Source organism: Trichosurus vulpecula, chromosome 6 (assembly GCF_011100635.1).
Source record: "Trichosurus vulpecula isolate mTriVul1 chromosome 6, mTriVul1.pri, whole genome shotgun sequence".
NCBI lineage: Eukaryota > Metazoa > Chordata > Mammalia > Diprotodontia > Phalangeridae > Trichosurus > Trichosurus vulpecula.
Genome location: NC_050578.1, coordinates 281,444,018 through 281,468,765, shown reverse-complemented (window position 1 = coordinate 281,468,765; position 24,748 = coordinate 281,444,018). Strand labels below are relative to the sequence as shown.

The 24,748-nt window shown below is 53.6% G+C and overlaps 2 protein-coding genes across 2 annotated transcripts in view; one reads left to right on the top strand and one right to left on the bottom strand.

Moving 5' to 3' along the window:
• The first annotated feature begins 7,166 nt into the window (after positions 1-7,166).
• Positions 7,167-10,533, top strand: LOC118853402 (zinc finger protein 511-like). Its single transcript, XM_036763454.1, has 2 exons — positions 7,167-7,394; positions 7,557-10,533. The coding sequence occupies exons 1-2, from the start codon at positions 7,230-7,232 to the stop codon at positions 8,124-8,126; spliced, it is 735 nt and encodes a 244-aa protein (XP_036619349.1). The 5' UTR covers positions 7,167-7,229; the 3' UTR covers positions 8,127-10,533.
• OSBPL5 (oxysterol binding protein like 5) overlaps positions 8,396-24,748 on the bottom strand; it is a 112,838-nt gene continuing 96,485 nt past the window's right edge. The window contains exons 14-22 of the mRNA XM_036763453.1: positions 23,244-23,342; positions 21,313-21,410; positions 19,794-19,883; positions 18,802-18,938; positions 17,976-18,161; positions 17,450-17,570; positions 13,127-13,253; positions 10,624-10,726; positions 8,396-9,669 (exon numbers count right to left, since the gene is read on the bottom strand). Coding sequence (XP_036619348.1) covers positions 9,537-9,669; positions 10,624-10,726; positions 13,127-13,253; positions 17,450-17,570; positions 17,976-18,161; positions 18,802-18,938; positions 19,794-19,883; positions 21,313-21,410; positions 23,244-23,342 — 1,094 coding nt within the window. The 3' untranslated portion in view covers positions 8,396-9,536. The remainder of the gene's footprint in view (positions 9,670-10,623; positions 10,727-13,126; positions 13,254-17,449; positions 17,571-17,975; positions 18,162-18,801; positions 18,939-19,793; positions 19,884-21,312; positions 21,411-23,243; positions 23,343-24,748) is intronic.

Below are 24,748 nucleotides of genomic sequence, written 5' to 3'. Positions count from 1 at the left end.
GAGACGGAAAACTTCCTAAGCAGTGCTGAGCTGTCTGACCACTTCAAAAGGGGATGGGGGCCAGGGTTGGGGAGGGCCTGTCATAAGGATTCCCGTTGATGTTTGTAAAGCCCATAGCCCAGAGCCTGGACTGTGTGGTGGTCGTTGCTGTGCAGGGCAGTTTGATGGAATTTCTTATAGAGGTTTAAAAAAAACAACAGGCACAACATGAAGTCTTAGGGTTGAATGCTGAATCCTCTTTTTTCGTTCTGTGTATGTGGAAATCCTATTTTTGGGGTTTAAGTTCAAAATAAAAAAGTCAGAAAGAGCTGGGGAGGCCCTTGGTGTCTCTTCCTCCCCATCTCCAGGATGATGAAGAAGAGGATGAAGAGTACCTCGACAGCCTGGAGGAATCCTCCACGGAGGACTCGGACACCGACATCTGGCCAACGTTTGTTAGCCTTCCGGAAGCCCTGGACAGCACCCAGGAACGGGAAAAGGGCCCGGCGGTAACAGTTAGCCTGGATGACACGTGTTCCTACTGCAACAAGCTCACCGATGAGGGCAACAGTGACGTGTTCACCATGGTGAGGACAGTCTCTTGCCTCTGGGTTTGCTTTGGTTCCTTCCATAGTGACATTTCCCAAGCCTTTCTCCTTCGGCCTCCCGTCCCAGCCTGATTCCTGTGGCTCTAAGGGCTTAAGGGGGAATCTTGCCACCACTAAGAAAAGAGGGAGGGACATTCAGGATCTGTCTGCTGTCAGGCATCAGGATTAGGGCAGAGTAATGGGTGGGGGAACTCCCCAAACCACGAGAACTGCTCCAAAGTAGAAGGAATGGGCTGTCTGGGAAGGTGGTGAGTTCCCCATCACTGGCAGTCACTGAGTACTTGGGCTTTGGGTAACTTGTGCATTAACCATTATTTTGTGACTTGAGGTGGAAAAACTAAGTTGTGTGGCCTGTTTTGGAAGGTAGAGGCCTTTGCCTTCCCCTTGGGTGGAGGGACTAAACCTGGGGAAGGGGCCGGAGAGTGTGGCCAGGTGGCCGTTTCTCCTGAACAGGTTTAGGTGGCCCCAGCCTTCCTCTTCGGTGACACCTCCTTCTCCCCCTTCTCCACCTTGTTTGTGCTTCCCAGCTGCAGTGCGAATCTTGTCGGGGCTGGGTTCACCACATGTGTGTGAGGAGGGAGCATGGTGAGGAAGATTGGAAAACTCGATTCCGGTGCCGCCTTTGCCTACCAGGAACTTCCGCACCCTCACCCAGAGTGATGGAGAAACAGTAACTGGCAGGGGAGGACCTCCAGAAAGGGGGGGGGCAGAACTTCCCTTCTCTTCTCCTCCAGACCCTGGGCACAGTGGGCTCAGACTCAATGGCATTTCTAGGTAGCACCGGCTCCTGTTTAGTTTATGTCTAAATGTGAGATCGGTCCCATCTCAGCTGCCCCCAAAGGTAGCTAGCTCCTTGATGTCAATACCAAGCTGACTTGCAAAACCTAGCAAAGGCCAAACTCCAGGCTCCACCAAATGATAAAAAGGCAAACTAAGAGACAAGAGGCTGACGCTAAGACCTTCTGAAGGCATTTCCCATTTCCATTGGGTAACTGTAGTTTGTCAAAGAGGTTAGTGTTTACCATGAAGCTAACAAACCCAGAAACAAATTCCCCCGCCCCTACCATGGGGGAAAGTGTATTGGCTGCTCTCCTGGGGCCTGGGTACAATGGCCGGACTCCTGTTACGTCTCACGGCAGCCTTAGCATGGGGACTACCATTGTCACCCATTTCTTCCTTCGAGTTCAGCGCTCTTCCCCTTCGGGCTGTGCTACTGCTGCTGAGTTGGTTCTCCTGTGGACATAATCGCATTTCTTTATAAATACACATTTGATTCTGCTGTTCTGACCACTTGGCTGCTGGTTTTTAAGGCAGACACATTTACTTTATGTTTAACTGAAGTCCCAATTTTCCATCTCTTCCTTGCTCTGTTGTTCATGGTGAGAGGTAAGGGCTCCCCAGACTAGAGGAGGCTTGAAGGGGAAGCCTCGCTGTGAAGGCTCTCCTTGAACCAGCCGATGCCGAGGATGATCAGGGACATCTCCAGGAAGGAACCTGCCCAGCCGATCCTCTTCTCAGTGTGTGGCACTCCTCTTTGCTTCTAGGCAGAAACTGATCCAGCCATCGCTGCCCCCAAATACAAAGGATAAAGTCTAAATAGGATGTGGAAGATGGAGATGTTTTCTCCAGCCATGAACGCCACCTCAAAAATCATTTAAGAATTTGTCACTGACCAAGTGTAACACTAAAAAGGTCTGAGGCTAAGTAGCAGCTTAGGAATGTTGCTAGCCCTGGGTGGGAGGCCATTTCTGCCTGAAAAAGGCTGCCCCCTGGGACCTACCTGCCCAGGGGTTTGTCTGCCCTCAGAGTGAAGACTAACTTCCAATGAGAGGGAGCCCAGCATCTCCAGAGACTGCCATCCCATTAGTACAGAGTGATCTTGCCCTTCCACTCATCACAGTGTCTGGCACACACAAATGCTTCATAAATGTTTACTGTTGGGGTCTCTTACTGGAAAAAACAAAATCCCACTTGCCATTGTTATCTGGGTCCTTGCCAAAATCTTCCCCCCCTCTCCCCTCCCCCACTGCACACCCACCTGGGGAGATAGTGTTCTCAGAGGAGCCTTCCCTGCGCTCCCCTCCCCCACTGGTTTCTTCCAGTTTGGGGCTGCCTCTCCTTGGCCCTCTCTCGTACCGGAACCATTGGTGTGTTTAACATGCCTCTGTTCCGTTAGACTGTAAACACCTAGGATACAGGTTCTGATTGTGGAGGCAAGCACTGAGACAGACAAGGAGACAAGTATAGACACCGCCCCCCCCCAATTGGGAAAGAGCTGCTGCTTCCCAGGCACTTGTTCTTTGGCAGTGCGGGGCTTCTACACTGGAGGGGGAGCTGTGGGTTTTCTCCCAGACCTTCCTTTACCTTTTCTAGTAGCAGAATGGACAGGCGAGGGTGCCCCCACCCCTGAGGACTTTGGGCAGCCTCCCCAGCCAGTCAACCTGTCCTTATTAACTGGCTACGGAGCCTGACCCTCCCCAATGCCGTGAGTCCAGGGCTCCTGCCTCCTGACAGCGTGCAAACCACGATGTATAAAGTAAGGTCCACACACTAGAGACTGGCTGTGGGAAGGCACCACCATAAAGGGGAGGCTGTAAAGGCTTCTTGTGGAAGGCTGAGAGGCTAGTGTCCCGATGTCAGAGCCATAATAGGACTTTACATTTTAAACTGGAGGCAGTGGGGAGCCACTGGAGTTTATGGAAGGGGAGGGGTGACCTCTGGGACCTGAACCCTGAATGGAAGCTGGGCTAGAGGCAGGAGAGACTTGACAAGGTGACCAACCAGCGGATTATCACAGCCGTCCAGGGGGAAAGGGGATGGTGTCTACGCTAGTCTGCCGGTCAGTAAACATGAAGCATCTACTCTGTGCCAGAGCTTTGTTTACTGCTGGGAATACAAAGAAAGGTGGCAAGACAAAAGTCCTTGCCCTCAGGTAGCTTCGAAGCAGCAGTGGGGGAGGCAATGTAGAAACACCAGGTAAGTTCCGGTTCCTGGTAGCAGCAGGGCCCTGGCGGCTTGCAGAGAAGGGAGGCTTTCCAAGACATAATGGGGAGAGAGGACTGGGAGGGGGACCACGTGAGGAGCTGAGGGTGGTCCCTAGGATCTGAGCCCAGAGGGCTGGATGTTCCATCCTTCTGCGTTAGTAACCTCTGCACCAGATTGCATCAGACCCACTGAGCTGGGCTTCTCAGGCCCCGGGCCTTTTTCTGCTTTGCTGGTTTCCTGCCTGAGGCTGCGGATTCTCATTTCTGGAGGCCTCTGGACATCAAAGTCAGTTTAACCATACAGGAAGTCTGGTGGGTGGGCAGGGCTCTGGAGCCTCTCCCTTGGCTCTCTCCCCCACCACCTAGGACCTGGTTCAGTCAGTCAAGTTTTTATTAACTAACTCCCACATGCTAAATATGAGGCATACAAGAACAAGGAAGAAAATGATCCCTGTTCTAATATTGAAGACAAGGAATACAACTGTGGACTCAGTAGTTAAATGGAGGAGGGAGGGTGGCCATAAGGCATCGAGGAAGGCTTCGTGTGGGAGGAGGTGCCTGAAGAGGGGGGGTATTCCAGACATGGGGGATGACGAAGGCCGAGAGCATGTGAGTGGAGAAAGCGTTCCTAGATCTGGCGATTGAGAGGTCTCCAGCAACCTCGGAGAGAAGGGCTTCAGCTGAGGACCAAAGCCAGAAGAGAAGATTAAAGGGTTCTAATGAATGAGAGAAGGGTTAGGGGCAGCAAGTGTTGACAGCTCACTCCGGGAGTTTGGCTGAGCAAGGGAAGAGAGGTCTGGGACAACCCCTAGAAGGGATGGTAGGTCTAGGGAAGGTTTGTCAAGGATGGGGGATGGAGTGTGGGCATGCTTAAGAGTCACAGGGAAGGAACTGAAGGCTGGCATGGGGCTGCAACATGCTGCTCAAGGTGGGAGGACGGGGGATTAAATGCATACACAGAGAGGGCATTGCTATGCCTTTGGCATACAGGGAAAAGCTCACAGGATGGCAGATTTAGGCCTAGAAAGGACCTTCACCTTCTCACTTCACAGGGAAGGACACTGAGAGTGGTAGAAAAAATTAGCCAGTTACAAAGCCAGCAGCAGGATTTGAACCCAGGTCTTTGACTCCAAATCTGCTTTATGTGAGGACCAGCTGAAGGAGCTTGGCCTGGACAACTCAGGGGAACAGGATGGCTGCCTTCCTGTACTGGAAACTCTGGGGAAAGAGGGCTGAGTCTGGTTTACCCCAGAGGAGAATCCCGGGGTGGCAGCATGGGGGTGGGGAGGGCAGTCAGTTTTGTCCCCAGGTGGGAGAGCCCAGGCTGGAGGAAGACTGACTAGGGAGGGACATTGGCCTCAATGGCCGCCAGCTCCCTCCCAGCTCTGCTTCTGGGATTCTTCCAAAGCCTGCCCTGAGTCCATGGTTGGGATGAGCTGGGGCAGGTGGAATTAGGATAAATTGTAATTCCTTAATAAGATGGTAAGAATAAGTTCGTCAACATGGGTGACTGACTGCCTCCATTTGGTGATGGCGCTGTTTCGAGCGAGCTGCTTTTCAATAATATAAGCAACATGGCGTGATGTAATAAACCACACGAGGGTTCACGGACAGCTGAAAAACCTGTAGACCCACGTGGGTGCTGACAGACGACCAAGGAACAACTTGATCAGCAGCTTACGAACGACTGAACTGCCAGGGATTTATTGAACTCTGATTAAACTGTGCGGCGAGCAAACTGGGTCACGAATGGCTAGAATGATGGGGAGGCTACCTGAGCGCCCCGCCTCCCTTATGGGCAGTGCTGATGGATGGAGACTGACCTCCTTGGAGGGAGACAGCAATGCATGCCGGAGGGAGGCTTAGAGGAAATGCTGCTGGTAGCTTTTTGCATGGATGTGTAAGAGTAAATCTGGTATACGCAGGGAAGGCCAGAGCAAGGCTTGGCAGGACGGCTGGATTGGAAGGAAATTCCAAAGGAGGCTCCCTCCAGGCTTTCCTATTTATCCCAACTCACCAATCTCCTTAGTTTTGGGGTTCTGTAGCCCCACTGGGGGTTTTTTTGGCAAAGATACTGGCGGGGTTTGTCACTTCCTTCTCCAGCCCATTTTAGAGACGAAGAAACTACGTAAACTGAGTAACTCCCTGGGGAACATTCCAGACTGACACTGAAGGGGTGGAGCCAGGCCAGGCAGGAACCCCAAGAGCCTGCTGGGGGTAGATCCCCAGGGCTGAACTAGCCCTCTTGAGGTTTCACAGGTCTTCGCTGGGAGGCTAGAACCTTCAGAAGGATTCACTACTCCACAGGGAACAAAGGTGTTGAAGTTGTTGTCCCCTCTGGGAGCTAGTCAATCAACATTTTTTTAGTATTTTTTTTTTTTGCCAATTACATGTAAAAACTTTTTAACACTAATTTTTAAAATTCTGAGCTCCAAATTCTTTCCCTCCCTGCCCTCTCTCTCCCTGGCAATTTGCTATAGGTTATATATGTGCACCCATGCAAAACATTTTCATATTTGTCATGTTGTGAAAGAAAACACACACATATACGCAAAGCCACGAAAAGATTACAAAACAATTGCTTCCACCTGCATCGGGACTCGACTGGTCGGGAGGCCTTTGCAATCGCCTTGGGGTCACCGAGTCCTGAGTCAGTTACAATGTAGCTGTTACTGTATACAGTGTTCTCCTGGTTTTTCGGAAACCAGCTCATCATTTCTTAAAGCACAATCGGATTCCGTCATTCCCCAGTGGAAGGGCATCCCGGCCATTCTTTGTCGCCACAAGAAGAGCTGCTATAAATATTTTGTACACCCGGGCCTGTCGAGGTTTGGGGATTTAGGGGTGCTTGGGGACCCCAAAATACTGACACGCCAGATCCTGCCCGAATGAATTCAACCCAAGCCTAGAGTGGGTTTAACTGAAGCTGAAGCCCGGGCGGGACCGCTTTCGGTATCCTTGGCACACAGTAGGTGCTTAATAAATGCTGACTGGTCAGTGATGAGGTCGCTTGCCCTCGATCACACACTTGGCACCGCGTGGACACGGACTAAGGCTCCCGAAGTGGGCAGCCCTGCCGCCCCCCCACCCCACCCCGTGCCCTGCGTAAAGGAAAGTCTATTTTCCTTACTAGAAAGTCCTTTGTCCTTCCCCGCCCCAGCTGCGCCCCTCCCCCATCTCAGCTGCCTAAGCCGAGGTCTGACTCTTGGGTGGGACGTTCAAGGCCCCTGCGCACACACTTGTTCCCCACCCCGCAAACCCCACTGAGGGCCGCTCACGAGGCCCTGGAGGTCACGGCCTCCGGTGTCCCATCCCGGGGGTCAAGGGAGGGGCAGGGTCCGCCGGGGATTTCAGCCCCCCCCCGCCCCCGCCCGCCCCCAGGATCCTCGTGCTCGCCCCTATAAACACGGAGGGACTCACGGCTCCTGCTCCTGGCTCCGTGGGGGGTGGTGAGCTCCCTGGGCACACACACCAAATACCCGGAGCGAAGCCGCGATCCTCCGAGCTCGGGGCCCGGGGAAGAGAAACGGAAGTGACGTCAGGCCTGCGTTCTCCGCCTCCCGGCAGCCGCAAGCCGGAAGTGGCTCCCGGACCGGAAGCGGCCTCACGAACCTCTCCAGCCTCGGGCCCCGCCCCCGGCTCGGGCTCCGGGGAAAGGATGCAGCTGCCGCCGGGCCTGCAGGGCCGCCTGGGCCCAGGTCCGGCCAGGGGCCCCCCCGAGGCGCCCCCGTTGCCGGTGCTCCGCCACCCGGCCGTCGGGACCGCCCCCTTCCGCTTCGCTCCGCGGGCCCAGAACCTGCCTCGGGGCCATCCGTTGTTCGAGGTCACGTAGGTCCGGGGGCGGGGCCTGGGGCGGAAGCGAGGCCGCGGAGGGGCGGGTTCTCCCTTGGGCGGTGCAAGGGTGGGTGGGGCCTGCCTGGGGGAGGTGGGGACGGGGGCGGGGCGAGGACGAGCCCCGCCCCTCACCGCTGCTCCCGCCCTGCAGGATGGAGACGTCCAGAGGCACGCCTACCTTCATGACGTCATCACGCAGGTCTCGCAGCCGCCGGAGCGCCCCCGCGTGGCCACCTTCGGGTGCCATGTGGCCGGCTGCCAGCAGGAGTTCGGCAGCCTGGAGGCCTACGAGCACCACTACCGCACGCTGCACACGCACGTGTGCTCCGTGTGCCGGCGCTCGTTCCCCTCGGCGCGCCTGCTGGACGTGCACGTCCTCGAGTGGCACGACTCGCTCTTCCAGCTGCTGGCCGAGCGGCAGAGCATGCACCAGTGCCTGGTGGAGGGCTGCTCCGACACGTTCCGCAGCAGCCGCGAGCGCAGGGAGCACCTGGTGCGGGCCCACCGCTACCCGCCCGACTTCCGCTTCGACCAGCCCCGGAGGCCGCGGGGGCCCAGCCGGCCGATCGCTGCCGGGGAGGAGGCCATGGAGGTGTGCCCTGCTGAGCCCGCCTCGGGCCCGAACAAGCGACCCCACGGCCGCCGGATCCCGGCCACCATCTGCTTCGGCCAAGGGGCCGCTCGAGGATTTAAGAACGCCAAGAAGAGAAGTGACCGCTGACACCTCCCCCCCCAGGGGCCGATGAAGAGCAAGGGGAGGGAAGGGGCCCCCCTCGGTGCTGGCGGGCGCCTCTTCCCTGTCCCCCACCCGAGGGGACCGGAGGAGGAGGCCCAGACATCCGCGAGGGGCCTGGACTGGGGCGCCGTGCCTGCTGCGGTTCCTTTTGAGCCCCCACCTCCCCTTGAGCCTGAAATAAAGTCTGAAGAGAAGCCCCTTGGAGCTTGCTCCTGACTCCGCGCAGTCGCGGGATCCCCAGAAAAGCACGCTGGCGGCGGTAGGTCATTTTATTTCACTGTTATCAAGCAGAAACAAGTTTCCCCAAAGGCAGGAGGGACAGGACAGACGAGATGAAAGCCTACAATCTGGGCGTGTGGCATTGCGGGCCCGGGCACCGCCGTTGGCTGAGATTTGTGCAGGCTGAGCAAGGGTGCCCGCGGACAGACGCAGCCACTCACCTGTGCCCCACTTCCCTCTCCGCCCCCCACTTGCTCCTTGGGCTGGGTGAGGCCATGCAGGAGAGGCTCGGTGATGGGGCCCTCTGCACCACCTAAGAATGGCCACTTCAGTGATAGAAAGCACAAGACCACCTAGCAGGGGGAGGGGTCCTTCGGTGGCTCCATGACCCTCTCGCCCCCAGCAGCAGGGCTATCCAAGCTGCTCAGCCGCCCCTCAGGCCCAGGCTGGTCCCCCCCACAGAGCAGGGGTTCTAGTGGGGCTGTACAGATCCCGTTGCCCAGGCGGGCAGGCAGCACCGAGCTGGGATGCCTGCTTGGAGCCTCCTCTCACGCATGTCTGGGGTTCCAAGTCCTGGTTTCCTGAGGAGGGAGGCCCTGGGCACACAGGGCACCATGACTGTGCTTGCAAGATCTACGCCACCTGGCTGGTTCTCAGGTCCCCCTGCATTTCCTGAAATGGTCATCCTTTGTCAAGGGAGGAAGAATGGAGGGAAGGAGGGAGGCCCTCAGCCTTGGGGCCACTCTCAGGCTAGGCCCTCTCCTGTCCCTCTTTCCTTCCCTCCTCCTAGTTGCCCCAAGTGTCTGGTGGAACTTGGGGAAAGGCCACATACACTCAGGTTGGGGGACTGCAGTAGCAGGTGGTACTGAGAGGTGAGCCACATGCGATGGACAGATGGATGGACGGATGGACTGACGACAAGCCACCTTAGGAAACAAAGTGCACAAATAAGCTACATTTGGCTTCAGCGATTAAGGCCCATATGGGTAATACGGTCCCGAAGCTGTGCCCCCTCTGAAGGGCACTGGCTGCCCAGGAGTGGTGCTTGGGGTCTTGGGCCTAGCGCCTGGCCTTCCCTGGATGGAATGTGGTCCCACCTCTGCAGGGAGGGCTCCTGGGGTGGGGGCAGTGTTCGTTTGGCAGGGAGGCACATGGGCTGCTGCCCCTAGAGTGCTTTTATTTCAAGACATAGTTAATGAACAGCTGACATGTCAGAAACACGCAGAGTAGAAACCAGCAGCGTGAGCTATGGAGGAGGCTTCCTGGCGCTCGCCTGTACAGAGACTTTTTGTTTAGAGCCGTGAGGTTCCTGGAACAGAGACAGGCAGGCTGCAGGTGAGTGGGGCTCTGTTCTCTGCTCCCTGCCCCCCTCCCCCCTTCAGATGGGGTGTGCTGCCTTCACTAAACTGGCTGCTCCTTGAGGGCAGGCCTGCCTTTGGCCTTTCTTGGCATCCCCACAACCTGGCACCTAGGAGTGCTTTAGGACCTGTCTGATGGGCAGAGTTGGTCAGTATACATTTATTAAGAATTCCTATGTGCCAGGCTCTGGGGATGCCAAGAAAAGCCAAAGACAGCCTCCCCCCCATGCTCACCTGGGCTCCCCAGTGACCTCAGCTGCCCCTCTAGACTTCCCGGCCCACTTGCTAAGGAACAATATCCCCACAGTGGAGAGAGGGTAGACTTTGGAAGCAAGGAGGCCTCGGTTCAAAGTCTTCCTCTGATGTGACCCTGAGCAGGCTCTTAACCTCTCTGTCGCAGGTAACTCTCCAAGATCATGAGATACAGGGGAATTCCCTTTGCCCTGTTGGAGGGCATCCTCACACCTGAAATCTCAGGAAGAACAAAGGCCCAGATGTGAACCTCCACCTTTGGGCCTGAAATTCTACTTCCTTTCAAAGCCCTGGGGCCTTCTCCCTCCCTCCCTGGCTGGGCTTAGCTAGACCAGGCCGAACTTTAAGGAGGCTTGATCTGCAGGTGTACCCCTTCCTCCATCCCTGGGCTTGCATGGGGGCCCAGCTCAGCTAGCCTAGCCGACTGACTGGGGGTGGAGGAGGTTGGAGCCGTTCCAAGCTGGCTTCCTTGTTAAATTTCCAGGTGAGCATTTACACCTATAGGCTAGCAAGTCCAGTCTCGTCTTGTTATTCAGATTTCAGTAATAAAGTGATGAAGAAAACATTCCTTGAAGTGGGTCCTCTCCCTCTCTTTTTTTTTGAGAGCCAGTTGTTAACTATTAACCAGCACAGTACTGAGTGTGGCCACTCACCTGTGGAGGTCTTGTTGGGCCTTCTGTAGGGACAACACTGCAGTATGAATTTCCTTCAGATGCTGGCTCTCCTTCCCACACCGGGCACAGGAACTTTCACAGTCTGGGACCACAGAGAAGGGTTAGTTCTACCTCCAGTCTAATGCCTTTAAATAGAGCTGGTTCTCAGCGCTTCCCCTCCCCCTTCAACCAAAGCAGGAAGAGGAGAAGAATGAGGGAGGGGGACAAAAAAAGGGGAAGAGGAGGAAAGGGGAGGTGAAGACCTCAGAATCTCAGAGCTGGAGGGACTCAGAGGCTCTAGTCCAATGTGTGTCTAAGCTAGAATCCCCTCTAGAGCACCCCAGAAAGTGGTCTCCAGCTTTGCCATGAAGACCCCTAGTGTGGGGGGAGCTACCACCTCCCAAGGTGGCCTGTTCCACTGTGGGACAGCTTCCGCACATGGAGTTCACATCTACCTTGGCAGCTTTCACCCAGAGCCCTCTGGGGCCAAGCAGATCCCTCAGATACCAGAATCTCAAAGTTAGATTGGCTGTGGGAGAAAGATCAGAAGGCCCTGAAGGGAGTGAGGAGCGAGGCTTTTGGGCTTGTACGGAAACCCAGAGAACTGTGGAATCCTAGCATGCTCAGTGAGCAGGCCAGGTTAGGGCAGCCAGAACAGGGAAGGGCTTGGAGTCCATGGCTGGAGGGATGTGAGATTCTTAGCCTGGAGAAGAGAAGGCTCAGGGGACAAGGACAGCTGCATTAGCCTTGGCCCAGCAGGGTTGAACCAGGACTCAAGGGGGGAGGCTACAAATGGGACCATGTAGACAGGAGAGCTGTCCAGCAGTGAGCCGTCATGGGCTTCTTCCAGAAGGGAGGAGCTCGAAGAGTGAGGATCCTCTCATCGCCCACGTTGGGTGATGCTCTGATGCGGAAGCCACGGGATCCGATGATTTAAAGAGACCGAGCTGGCTGTCCAGGGAGCGCAGCATCCAGCTCCAGACTCCAAAGTGGACAAGCCTGAGCAGCTTCCACTTGGGAGCTCTCCAGGGCCCGACGGTGCTGATCTCCTTGCCTTCTCTCCTTCCATCCCCCTTGGTGGTAAATGCTCTTCCTCTTCACCTCTACCTCCCAGCTTTTTTTTCAAGTCCTATCTCCAATCCTGTCTTCTGTAAGAGACCTTTCCTGAGCCCCTTAATGCTGGGATTCCAGCGGATCCTGTACCCTTTTTGTCTCCCCCAACAGACTGGGAGCTCCTTGAGGCTTGAGGGCAGGCACTGTTTTTGCCTTTTTTTTTTTTTTGGTATCTTCAGCACATAGTTCGTGTTCTGGCACATGGTTGGTTCATAATAAATGCTTGCCAACTTGACCAATGGGTTTTCTCTCCTTGAAGGTCTTCAGGCAGAGGCTAAATGGCCATTGCTATTCTTCATGTATGATACTCCATCTCTAGTCCCCTTCTTCACGCCCATCCCTTAGAATTCCTGGTTGGACTAACTCCTCGACTCTGGGATTCTCTGATTTCCTTTACCACTCATCCCGAAGTCCACCTTTGGCACCGGGCCTTTCCTGGTTCCCTCAGCTGTTAGCGCTCTCCCCGGTTATCTTCTTACCCCTCCACCGGTATCTTGTTTGTGCTAAGTCATAGACATGCTGTCTCTCCCTTCAGAATGTAAACTTCTTGAAGGCAGGGGCTGTTTTTGTCCAGCACTTGGCACGATACAGGAGATTCGTAATAAGTGCTTGTTAATTAGTTGGTGCTGGGGAGGGGATTCCTTTTTGGGTGCACATTGGCTTAGGTTGTCCCCAGGTCCCTCCTAGCTCTAGAATTCTTACGAGTACTAATCATGAAACAAGAATAATAGTTAAGGATTAGGAATAATTACAACAACGCCAGCGAGCATTTACATGGCACGGTCAGGTCTGCCAAGCTTTTTGTGTGCGCCAGCTCATTTGTTCTGAGAATTCTGAGATTCTGTGACGATAAGGTTCTCAAGATCTCAAAGTGGCTCAGTGGATTTGAACTTTGCACTTCACGAGAAAACCAGCCTCTGAAAGAATCCGAGTTTGTGAGGGATTTCTCTGCTTGGCCAATGACTATTTGGGGGTAAAAGGAGGGAAGGATGAGCAGGTGGGTACTAATACCTTTCCACTCAGTGGAGTCAAAAAAGCTTCCCAAATGAACCAACTCTCCCCTCTTACAAATGGTTAAACCAAGGCACAGTGGAGGAGGTGTCCTGCATTGGGAGATCAAGTCACTTTTCATTCTCCAGTTTCCTCCCTCTCAGGTGAGGTCATGTTAATTAATCCATCAGCATTTACTGTGTCAGGCACCAGGCTGGCTACAAGAAAAGAAAAGCAGCCTCTGCCTTTGGGGAGCTCACAATAGAATGGGGATCATGTACAAACAAGCGAGGTTAGAATAAGTGGGAAATGGCAGCAGAGGGAAGGCTTTGGCATGAAGGGGGCAACATTGGAGGAAGCCAGGCCCTGGGGGGGGGGCGGGGGAGGGGAGGCCTCCTACCTGCATCCCCTTCATCGTCTGACAGGTCCTGCACAGACTCGGGGGTGGAGCAGCTGCTCTCCGTGTTCTGGCTGTGGTTGGAGGGCTGATCGCTGGCCTTGCGGTGCCGACGATCCTTTCCTGAGCTCTATGGGAAGACAGTCATCATAAATGACGATCACTGATGCTTCTAAGGGCCTCCACATGCAGCAGAGCCTCAGGCCTCTGAAGGCAGGTCCCCAAAGGCACCACGATGCCTGCTTTTTAGGTAAGGAAACAGCTCCCAGGGTTACAGAGCTGCCAGCTTCGAGAGGTGGGAGCTGGGACTCTGCTTTCCTGGCCAGTGGCCCAGCAGCACACTGGGGAAGCAAGGGTAGCCTGGCTTTCTGAGCGCTCCCAGGAAGGCGCGGTAGAAGGAGTCATGGAGCTGATGTGTGAGGCCATCTTTCCCGAGGCTGTCTGGTTTCCATTTAAAGTGCTTAGCACAGGCCCTGGCACACAGTAGAGGCTTAATAAATGCTTGTTCCCTTCTATCCCCCCCACCCCTTTTGCCTTTAGAGACTTTAGCTTTGAGCTTTCCCGGGTTTGGTCAGAGAATGAAGGAGAAGCTGCCACAACAGCCTCCTTGCTTTTCCTCTTGCTGCAGAGATGGAGGAAACTCTGAACTCATCCTGCAGCCCAGAGGACAAAAAAGCTGAACAGGATCAGGGCTGGGTGCCTTTGTGAGGCCTCCTGGAAGGCAGGTGGGCCTGCAGGAGGAGGTGGAGGAGGTGGTCGGGCTGTGCTGGGGAGTGTTAGCAGCTCACTGCACTGTCAACATTTTTTCCATCACTTCCATAGGACTGGACCTTCAACAAAACAATCAGCCATGCTCTGAAAACTTAATGGGCTCTCGAGCCAAAGTCCAGCAGTGCTTCATGAACCAGACTGGAAAGGAGCCAGCACTGAGAGGCTGCAAAAGCCACAATTCCAGGTCCCAGCTTCTTTCCCTGTCTCCTAAGCCCTGCTGAGGAAGGCCCCCCCCTCCCCTTTTCAAGCCTTTTGCTCTCTTTTCCTTCAGGTGACTGGGGCCTAAGGGCTGAAGCTTTGTTTTTACTTTTATTGTTTTACTCTGCGGATGATTCTGGCCCAGCCTCCCTGCTGACCTCCACTCTCACATCTTGAACTGGACATCCATCGAGTACACATCTCTCTTTTTTCTTTTGAGGGGGGAAGGCAGGGCAGTTGGGGTTAAGTGACTCGCAGCTAGTAAGTGTGTCAAGTTTCTGAGGCCAGATTTGAACTCAGGTCCTCCTGACTCTAGGGCCGGTGCTCAGCAGTAATCTACTGCTTCCAGATTTTCAGAGCGCTTTACAAAGATGATCTCATTGGATCGTCACAACATCCCAGGGAGGAAGGTGCAATTATCCCCATTTTACAGATGAGGAAACTGAGGCTGACAAAGGTGAAGCGACCTGCCCAGGGCCATGCAGCCCATCTGTGTCTGAGCCTGGATTTGAATTAAGGTCTGTCAGGGTTCCTGGAGCTGTGAGTCAAATGTTTACTCATGGGTAGCTAGATTGCCGTCTGGTGGCCAAACAATATAATGCATCCTCCCAATAGGGATTGTCCTAAAAGTCTTCATTCAGTCTGAAGCTATAATAGGGGGAAAGGGCACTTTTGGGACACGCTGTGGAAGGAATGACGAGACACTCCCTAGAGCAGCACAGTAGGGAAAGGAGCCAGGGTTCTTGAATCCCTACGTGCCATCTAGCATGACACCCACACCCACCCATACCCAGATCAGGTAAGCCCACTATAGGCCTGGCACTGAGGCTACAGAGACCAGAATGGGGCAGGCCCTGCCCTCTAGGATCTTGCATTTTACTGGGGGAGACAACATGTGCATTTCTAAGCAATTACCACATAAAAACAAAATTTTGGGAGGTGGTTGAAGAGGGAAGGCACCAGTGGATGGGGGGGTGTGGGGTGGATGAGGAAAAGTTCCAGGTAGGAGACAGAGCAGAGATTTGAAGTAAAGCAGAGATTTGAAGAGGCAGGGTCTCGTGAAAAGGGTACAAATTTCAGGCATGGAAGGTAGCCAGGAAGAGGCCTGGGTCTTCTAGTTAAAATTAAGACATGAATTCTTCCCTCAATATCTCTGAAAAAGATTCTCAGATAAATCAGTGATTAAGAAAACAGAATGAAGTACTTCCTTCCAGTCTCATATATGCAGAAGGATAGTCAAAGTCTTGCAAAGGCTGGTGCTGAGTGGCACCAGGCAGCACAAACTCTGGAAGGCAAACCTTTGGGGAGTGGCCACCCCTGGAGTCATCACAAACTCTTGGGAGGTGGCTGAAGTTTGTATGGGAAATCACAAGTCTGGTGCTTGAGGCCCTGAGCTAGATTCTAGCCCTGGTCTGTTAGAACCAAAGCAGGGAACAGGCTCAGCCAACCCAAGGTCACTGTGCAGAAAGTCCAAGACCAGGGGGCTCTTCAACATCCAACCGAGGCCTGTCTGGGCTATAACATGGGATGGAATCAGTTCCTGATCAGAGATTGTACAAGGAAAAGGAGACCAAGATGGATGAGGCCAACATCCTCGGGGCACCATGAAGAGGCTGAGATGGAAGTCAAGACTTGAATTAAAGGTAGAGCATAGTAGTTATCCCCTGCAGAGGCAGAGTCATCCAGGCACCAGAGGGAACAGAACCAATCAGGACCTACCCAACCTATCTAAGAGGGCCCAGCCCTGTCACAAGAATCTGCATGAATGAATGGATGAAAACACCAAGCACAATGAAGGATTTTTATATGTTAAGATAAGCCCAAGAGGTAAACAGGGAAGGTGAAACTAATTCCACAAAAAGCAGAGACTCAGACCAAAAAAAATATATATGGTTTGGCCATAAGGACTACGAGTGTAGTTGGAAGGAATGAAAGAAGACATAATAACATGAAATTAGAACTGAAATAAGAACTGTGGGAATGGGGAAGGGGGGAAGGATGGAGCGTAGAAAACCTTACCACCCAAGTAGTGGACTTTCTGGAAAACAGAATAAGCCAGTCAGAGCTCAATGACTCCATGAAGTAATAGGAAATATTAAAACAGAGTCAAAGAGTTGAAAAAAAGAATAGGTGAAAATGTAAAGTGACTATATAAAAAAGACTGACCTGCAACATAGAGGACAGGATTTCAGACCCACGGGACTTCCTGAAAATGATGAGCCAACAAAACAATTGACTCCATATGTCAAGAAACCAGAAATGGAAACTGCCCAGATCTATGAGAACCAGAAGGCATGTGGAAAAGAGAATGCACCATCACCTCTTGGGAGAAACCCCAAACTGAAAACACCTGAAAACATCAGCTTCCAGGTGAACGATAAAACCAATTCAAGTCCTGAATCACAGCCACAGCCATGACCACATGAGACTTTGCTGCCTCTGCTTCACAGTTAAGAAAATCCTGGAACACAAAATTCTAGAAAGATAAAGATAAAGACAGCCAACAATCAGGAACACTTTGCCCTTCAACGCTGAGCATAATCCTCAGGGGGTGGGGGCATGTGGGTACAAATGGGCTTGTAATAGACTAGGCCAGTGGTGTCAAACTCAAGTAGAAACATAGGCCACCTAAACTGTACGTGAGGATCCCTGAAGGCTGTATACTGATTTAATTTTAAAACATAACAACCTACCTTATTGTATTTTTATTTGTTTTGTTAGATATTTCCGAATTATGTTTTTATTTGGTTCAGGCTGTGAGTGGGGAGTGTTACCAGGATTGACTGTTAAGCGTATCTGACCAGAGATGAGGAGAAGCTTTGAAGGACAAACACAGAAGCCTAGAAAGCCAGGGAGAAGCCCAGTGTTTCCAGTCTGGGTCGCTGGGAGGAGGGAGGACAGTGCCCTTGATAGGGCCTCAGTTTCTTCATCTGTAAAGTGAGGGCCTTGGGCCCAATGGTTGCTAAATTCTCTCTGCCAGTGCCACATTTATGACCTTATCTACCTATAAATGCTTCTACTCTCTGGGCCTCACTTTCTCCATTTATGAAAGGTGAGGGAGGCCCAAGGAGGTCTCTGAGGGCCCCTATGACCCAGAATCCTATGACACAGCGAGCTTGGGGCTTGGTCCTGGACACTGCCCCCTTGAGTCAGCGCCAACTGACTGAAAGGTGGAGGCAGGAGGGCGGTGAGATTGAGCACGAGGGTGGAGGGGGGTGGCCTTGTGTTTGCTGGAAGCCCTCATACCTGGGAACTCTTGGCATGACCAAGCTCACCAAGGGGGCTACTCCGCACACAGCAGGTGCTCAGTAAATGTTTTAGACAGAGCCAGCCATGGTGGGGCAGGTAGTGATTCACCTTGTGCCTAGCCGCTGGGTTCCGAGTGGTCAGCCTCAAGGGTGTGCGCCGGCCCATTGTCTGCAATCTGCCCTCTTGCTCAAACTGGGCGATGTCTGTTAAGGGGTCCCAAGGCCTGAGGCTGAAGGAGGGAAAATAGGCCCCATGAGACTGTCTGGTGTCACCTGGAATGTTGACTCCTGAGGGCATAGCATGTCTGGCCTTCTATGGGGGCAGAGTCGACAGCCCCCTCTCCAGAATTTGCTCAGCACTGGTGGAGAGCCCACTGACCCATGGGCCCTGCCTGAAGCCCCCCTGGAATGCCCTCCTCTGGGCTCAGGCCCAGCCGACTTACCTGGGCCAGTGGTGGCCATTCACAGTCCACCTTGACTTTTGTTACCTAGCATGGCCCCACACCCACAGTCTGAGCCTGTCACCCCTCAGGGTGGGCCTTCTCTAGAGCTGCCCTACCGGGTCTGAGAGAAGGTCCCCCTTCATTGCTGGGACCTTCCCCCCTTGGCTGGGCTTCCAAGGCCTGCAGACTCACTCCTCATATTTGTAGTGCCACTCCTGGGAGCTGGGATCCTGGAGGAACAGTAGTGGCTTCCAGTCTAGAAAGGCCTCCTGCCTCTCCCGGGCCCGTCTCCTCTGCTCCTCTTCCAGCACGGACTTCTCCTGGGTGGCCTTCACCTGGTCACCTTTGTTGATTGCGCTGGTCACGTGCTGCCAGAGTCTGTGGGGAGCAGGGTGGGTAGGCCAGTTGTGAGCTCAGGGCCAGCCCTGGCCAGGGAAGTGCTGCCCCGGGCTCTGGCCCTGGCTCCACCATGAACTCTCTGGGTGACTTGGGGCCCCCTCTCCCTCATCTCCCAGAATTGGGAGGGACCACGCAGGGTGGCCCATCCAGTCCAAGAGCCAAGGCAGGAATCCTTGCTGTGTCCTGGGTGCTGTCACTGCTGGTCCTCGGAGGGCAGAAGCAGGACCAATGGGTAATGGCTACAGGGGCCAAACCTGGGGAGCCTCTGAGCTGTCCCCCCATGCCACGGGCTGCCCTCTGAGGCTAAGAGCACCCAGTCAGTCAGTGAAAGCTCAGGCAAAGGCTCATCAGGCACTCCTGGGGAGCCTGGGCCAAGACCCTCCCCCACTGTGGGCCTATTTCCATTTATAAGGTGGGGGGGTACAAGAACTTCATGATTCTACCTACTCCTGAGCTCACGGAGATGAGGCCCTGCCCAGGGCTGAGACATCGGGGTTCTTGCCTCAGCCATGGTCTAGCCTTGGTGATCCTGGACTAGTTACTAGCTTGCTTCTGGTCTTAGTGTCCCCCCTGAGAAATGGGGCCACAGCCACTTTGTCTCCCTCCGGGTGGGCCTCACCTCTCTGATTCGAGCTCTGTCTGCTCCTCAAACAGCACGATGTGGCGCTTCAGCCGTTGCCTCCGGATATCTGGCGTCGGGTTCCAGAAGACATCAGTGGTGCCGTTCTTTGGGTCACTGATGTACACCTCCCTGTCCTGCCCGGGAAGACCAAGGGGAGTGCTGAGAAATGTGCCAGCTCCCGAGCCTGGCCCTCTCCCCACCTTGGCCCTAGGCACTGACACAGCTCCATTCCAGCCAGCCTGGGCCCCCCTCATCTCCCTTCCTTCCCAAGAGTCCACCAGGAGGTGTCCAGCCACAAGTGCTTGAATTCTGGGTGAGGAAAGCAGAGGGACCTTCTAGGAACCACTGCCTAAACAAAGAATCCAAGGAGACACTGCCCAGGAGTGCTTTGTAAACCCCACATAGAGCTGCTGGTGGTGGTGGACGGTGTTGTTTTCCCTCCTGGTCAGTATATGCCTCCTACTCCAGGGAGGCTAGGTGTTCACCGAATACACCTGGCTTATTCCCACCTCCAAACCTTTGTTCATGCTGTTCCCCCTTCTCCAACACCTTCCTCCCTCCTTTCTGATGAGCCCTGTTCTACCCCTCTTTCAAGGCTTAGCTAAGGCCCCCTCCACTAGGAAGCCTTCCCTGATCCCAGCCTGTGCTAATCTCTCCCCTTCTTTAGTTTCTACCCTGCTGGCTTTCAGCATTCTCTCTCTCTCTCTCTCTGTGTGTGTGTGTGTGTGTGTGTGTGTGTGTGTGTGTAAAAGCCCTGATTACCCCCCTGTGTGTGTGTGTGTGTGTGCATTCTGTGTGTGTGTGTGTGTGTGTGTGTGTGTAAAAGCCCTGATTACCCCCCTGCTCCCCAACAGGGCCTGGCCCAGTTCTGGGCACCCAGTACAGTCACATAAACATCAATTGTTTCCTGTGGGTTCTCGTTGGCATGAGGTAAGCACAGCCATGCACAGGCCCGGGGCCTCTGGTGTGGGAGGAGGTGGCTTCCTTACCCAGTGTCCGTCAAGGCTGGCTAGAACCTCCTCTCCTGACTTAATCTTCCCAGAGATCTGGTTAAGGCCGGAGCTGCCTCCGAAGAAAGGCTGTGGAGAACAGACGGGCCTGGTCAGAGCCTGCTTTGGGGTTAGGGCTTGGGGCACACTGGAGCCAGAGCCTTCAGGGTGAGGGGGGGAAAGTGGGCCAAGGCTGGAGAGCTCCAGAAGGGCAGCTCTCTGAAGACTCCTCCTCCCCCTCCCCCTCCAGGCTGCCATCCAGGGAACTCTGGAGGGGGGGTTCTCACAGACAAGTGGGGAGAACTGGGGGATCCTTGGGCAAAGGCTTCCCCTCTCTGGGCCTCAGTACCTCCACCCTCAAATGGGGATAGTCAGAGCTACTGACCTCTTCTCACAGAACTGTTTGTGGGACCAAAGGGGAACAGGCTCCAGGAGGCGGCAAGGAGGGCAGGGGATGTCTCAGCCATTCCCTCCTTTGCCATGGGGGAAGGGGCCAGGAGCACTGACCTCCCGGGGTTGGGGGAGGCTCCCAGGAGGCCAAGGCTGCCCCAGCCAGAGCTATGCTTGGCAGGGATCACACACTTCTGGGGATTTCTTTGGGACAAGGAACTCCCTGGTGGGGAAACTCCCTCCACCAAAGGGAGGTCGGCACCTGCTTTTTAACATACAGTCCTAGAGAAAGAACCTGCCCAGAGCACGAGCAGAGTAAGCGTCCAGCCAGGCCTCGCCATCAGGACACATCGAGGCAGGATTATGGGATGGAGGGAATGGAGAGTTAAGGGAACTTAGTGGTCACCGGGCCAACGGAACTTGTCTTACATAGAGGGAAACTGAGGCCTTACTTGAGGTCACAAAGCCATTAAGGTCCTGAGCCAGGCAGTCCCCCCATAACCATCGTGACCCCCCTCTTTCAGCTGGCCCACCCCTAACTTACCCAGCGACTCAGGGCAGTTTCTGTGCCCAGGGCTAGGGCTCCTCCTAAGGCCCCTCTAGCCCGACACTCTGCTCTCAGTCCTAAGGCCCCTCCTGGCTCTGACACCCCTCTTCTCTGTTCTAAGGCCCCTCCTGCCCTGACACCTCTCACTCTTTGTTCTAAGGATTCTCCCAGCTTTGACACTGTCAGACATTCTAAGAAAGGTCAATTTAAGATAATCAGAATTTATTGTGTCGCTTCAGCTGGCTTCTGGGGATACAAATACCAAACAGGCTGGCCCTGTCCTGAGACAACCCCTGTGCGTGACACTCAGTGGTTTCCCCATAGTCTCATAAATGGCTCAAGGATCCCAATCTGAGTTGGGTGGGGCCATCTAGACCATTTCTTAAGAGTCCACCACCTTCCTTTACAGAGAAGGGACTGACCCAGAGTCTTACAGTAGGAGATTAGGACAAGGACCCCCAATCCAGTGGGTCCCCTTCTCCCAGTGGCCATAGGACTGGCTTTTCCCTGGAGAAGGTTGTGGCGTAGGGACTCCCAGCGTCTTCCAGGGGCACATGGGGGACATGTGAGGAGTGTCCTTACCTTGAGCTTAAACTCCAGTTCTGCTTGGTAATTATTCTTCTCACACTCGATAGTCACTTTTCCACCCAGCTCCATCGTCATGGTGCCATACAAAATTCCTGAAGAGAAAGTGCACCACAAGCTGGAACGTGGGCAGGGGACTTCCCTGAGGGCTTCCCTGCACATCTGACCACGAGCTAAGGGATGCTTTCCCCATTCTCCCTGGAGGTCATGGATGGGCTTTTCCTCCCTCCACCCCTCGGAAGTGTAGAGATTGTACCTGTTTGTGTTTGTAGACAAAGAATGACTCTTCTACTCTCTTACTATTTACATTATTTTTATGTCCCTAATCGAATGCTTTTGCTATCAGATTGGAGACCTTGCCTCATTTAGTAAAAAGAATGTTTCATGGGACATAAGCTTAGGACATGATATGTCTGACTGGTTGCCTCAATCTCCTTGAACCCAGGAAAGGCAGCCAAGGACTCCAGCTCTGAGCCCTCGGAGGCTCTAGGAGTGTTTACACACATTTGGTGGGGGCTTGTCTGGGATAGTGATGATTAGATAGAGAAGCCCCTTGAGGGCAGGGGCTGTTTTCATTTTTGCCTTGGTATCCCCAGCACCCAGCACACAGCAGGTGCTTAATAAATGCTTGTTGGTTAATTAAGACAATTTATAGTGGATTGGGTCAAGCTGAAACTAAGTGTCTGAATATTGCTGGAATCCATTGAAAATGCATTGATTTTTTTTCCAGGGTGGGCTAGGTGGCTCCCTCTAGGAGTCTTGGTACTGCCCATCCTCCCACTGAAGATGTTGTGTTTTTGAACTGTGTTTTCTGGCCAACCCAAGCTGGGACCCGGACAAGTTTTCTGTAGACTTTTCTCCCAGACCAAGGACCTTGATTCAGTTGTGTGTCCAAGTGCCCCTGCCTCTTTCTGTTCCCTAAGACTTTGTGAATTCTCTGCATGGGAGAGAATTTAGGGAAATGAAAAAGAAAAGACTCGCTGAGACAAAAGACAGGAAAGCAGCCCTCCAGGGAACCTCCAGACCCTCCTTCAAGCAGAGTCTCATTCAGTGCCCTCAGCACATTCATTCTGAAGGGCCGGAGAGCTGACAGTGCCATCTTGTGGCCTTTTAGGGCATTGTATTTAAAGATGGGGATGGATGCAGAGAAAAAGAAGGCATTTGTTCCTGATTGGGGGGTGGCATCAAGACCCCCCACATCACCCGCTGCCTAGTCCCCCAGGCTTCAGGCTGCTGGGTTCTGACCCGACCTCTTCCAGTCATCATCATCACCATGTGTCTCAGGGTGTCTGTTCTGTCTTATGGAGCTCCATGAAGCTCCCAACTCCTGTCTCCCTAGTACTGAGTGTATGATTTTAGCCAAACCCTGGATTACTGAGAGTTCAACTTGAGGCTGCTGCTCCAGCCAGGGTTAGGCTAGTCTCTGTGCCTTTGCCTATGCAGGGACTTCCACTGTGAATGCCCTCCTACCACTTTCTCCTGTCCAAATCCTGCCCTGGAAGATGCAGCTGAAGTTACTGGAAGCCTTCTGATCACTCTAGAAAGGAGAATCTTTTTTTCCTTTGAACACAGAATCAGGATGACAGGATTCTTGAGGTCAGAAGGGACCTCAGAGGTCATTGAGTTCAACCTCAAGCTGAATCCCCACTATTTCATGTCCCATTGGGAAGTAATTCATACTAGGCTTGAAGCCGTTTAGTGATGGGAAGCTCACTACTCCACCACACTGTGAGGCTCAGCCCCCCACACACTTGGGCAGCAGCTCCTTTCTCCTGTCTCCCCCAGACCTCTGAGCATATGTTTGCTCAGTGAACACTTGTCGGCCTGGGTCATGTGTTCAGAATGCCCTCCTCCCAACTCTGGGCAGTGGATAGAGGCTCCCAGCTCCCGGCTCCTGTGTGGCCTAACCTTCCCCTGGGATTGCTTACCTTTGCAATGTGCGTAGGGCATCGTAATGATGTAATCTTCCCCTCTACTTAGAAACGTCAGGGTGGCTTTGCCATCAAGTAAGGCTGAGAGGGAATTTCCTGTAGCCACAAAGAAAGATGATGGCCAATAAGACAGAAAGAGGCAGCTGGCTAGTCATCCGGACATCCAGACAGTGGACAGACCCCTTCCAGGATCTGCCTTTCCCCACTCCCAGAAATTCCTCTAAATCAGCCCTTTTTCTAAAGACACAGGTGAGGTAAGTGTGACAGATCTGCATAATAGTGGGACATGTTGGGCTGTGGTGTATTTTCAATATAAAGACTGGATGGCTGTGCTGGGAGAACACAAGGGAAGAAAAATCTTTAACCTTCCCCTCTCTTACCCCACCTCTGCCCAAGGCACATGATAATGTCTCCATTTCTCAGAATCTCTCTGCAGAAAGATGTATGGACAGCCCTCCTTAATCCCTCCTTCCTCCCATGGGAGGGAGCTGGTCCAGTCTGTGTCTACACTGGCTGCAAAAACCCCTCTAGATTCCATTTGGCTTTCAAAGCTATATATTTCACAGGCCACTGTACTCACGGGCAGGTCCAGAGCACAAATGCATTTGGGGAATGCTAGAGAATTCCTACCCACTCATGGAGGGGATGAAATGGCTGCTCAGGTCTCTTGCAGCCAGGAGGTTCTTTATATTTCTGGATTTGGGTTCCTCACTCTTCATAGTCCTGTGTGCATGTGAGTGTACGTGTGTGTGTGTGTGTGTGTGTGTGTGTGTGTGTGTGTGTGTGTGTGTGTGTGTAAGCATCGTAGGGCATGTAGGAGCCCTCCCTGATCATGCTAGTCCTGAGGGAACTCCCCCTTCTCAGGATTCACTCCACACTGATTTTGCTGGAGTCCTGCAAATCTAATCCCAAGGGTTTTAAGTGGAAAGGGAAGCAGGCGACACAAAGTGCCTAAAAGACCCACTGAACTCGATATCACTTAAGAGTAGCTACAAGTAGGAGGAGTGCCATTGCAGTATGTATTTGCCAGAACTTTGTAGGCAACAGCAATCTAAGGGAAGAGCCAGGAGCAAGACCCACGGGTTCAGATGACTATACAAAGGCAGACGAAGGATGCCTACAAGCAAAGCGAATGGGGGAGCCCAACCCAAGGAGATCAATGGGGCTTCCTAGGGAGCACTGAGGCTCAGAGGGCAGGGACATGGCTCTGGGGGAGCAACTGAGTCATCATGCTATTACCAGAATCAGATGAAGGAACTGGGGATGAGTAATCTGGCAGAGGCATAGGAGACAATGTCAGATATTTGTGGGAGAGGGATTAGCTTTCTTCTGCTTCACCCTGAAGGACAGAGCCAGGTGCTACAGGTTATAGAGGTTTGATGTTCTATTCCAAAGTGGAATGGGGCCAGTGGATCTCTTAGGTGGCAGGGCTCTCCCTGCCTTGGGGACTTTGAGTAGATGCTGGAATGCCACTCAGCTGTCATGTAGAGGGGTCTTAGTGC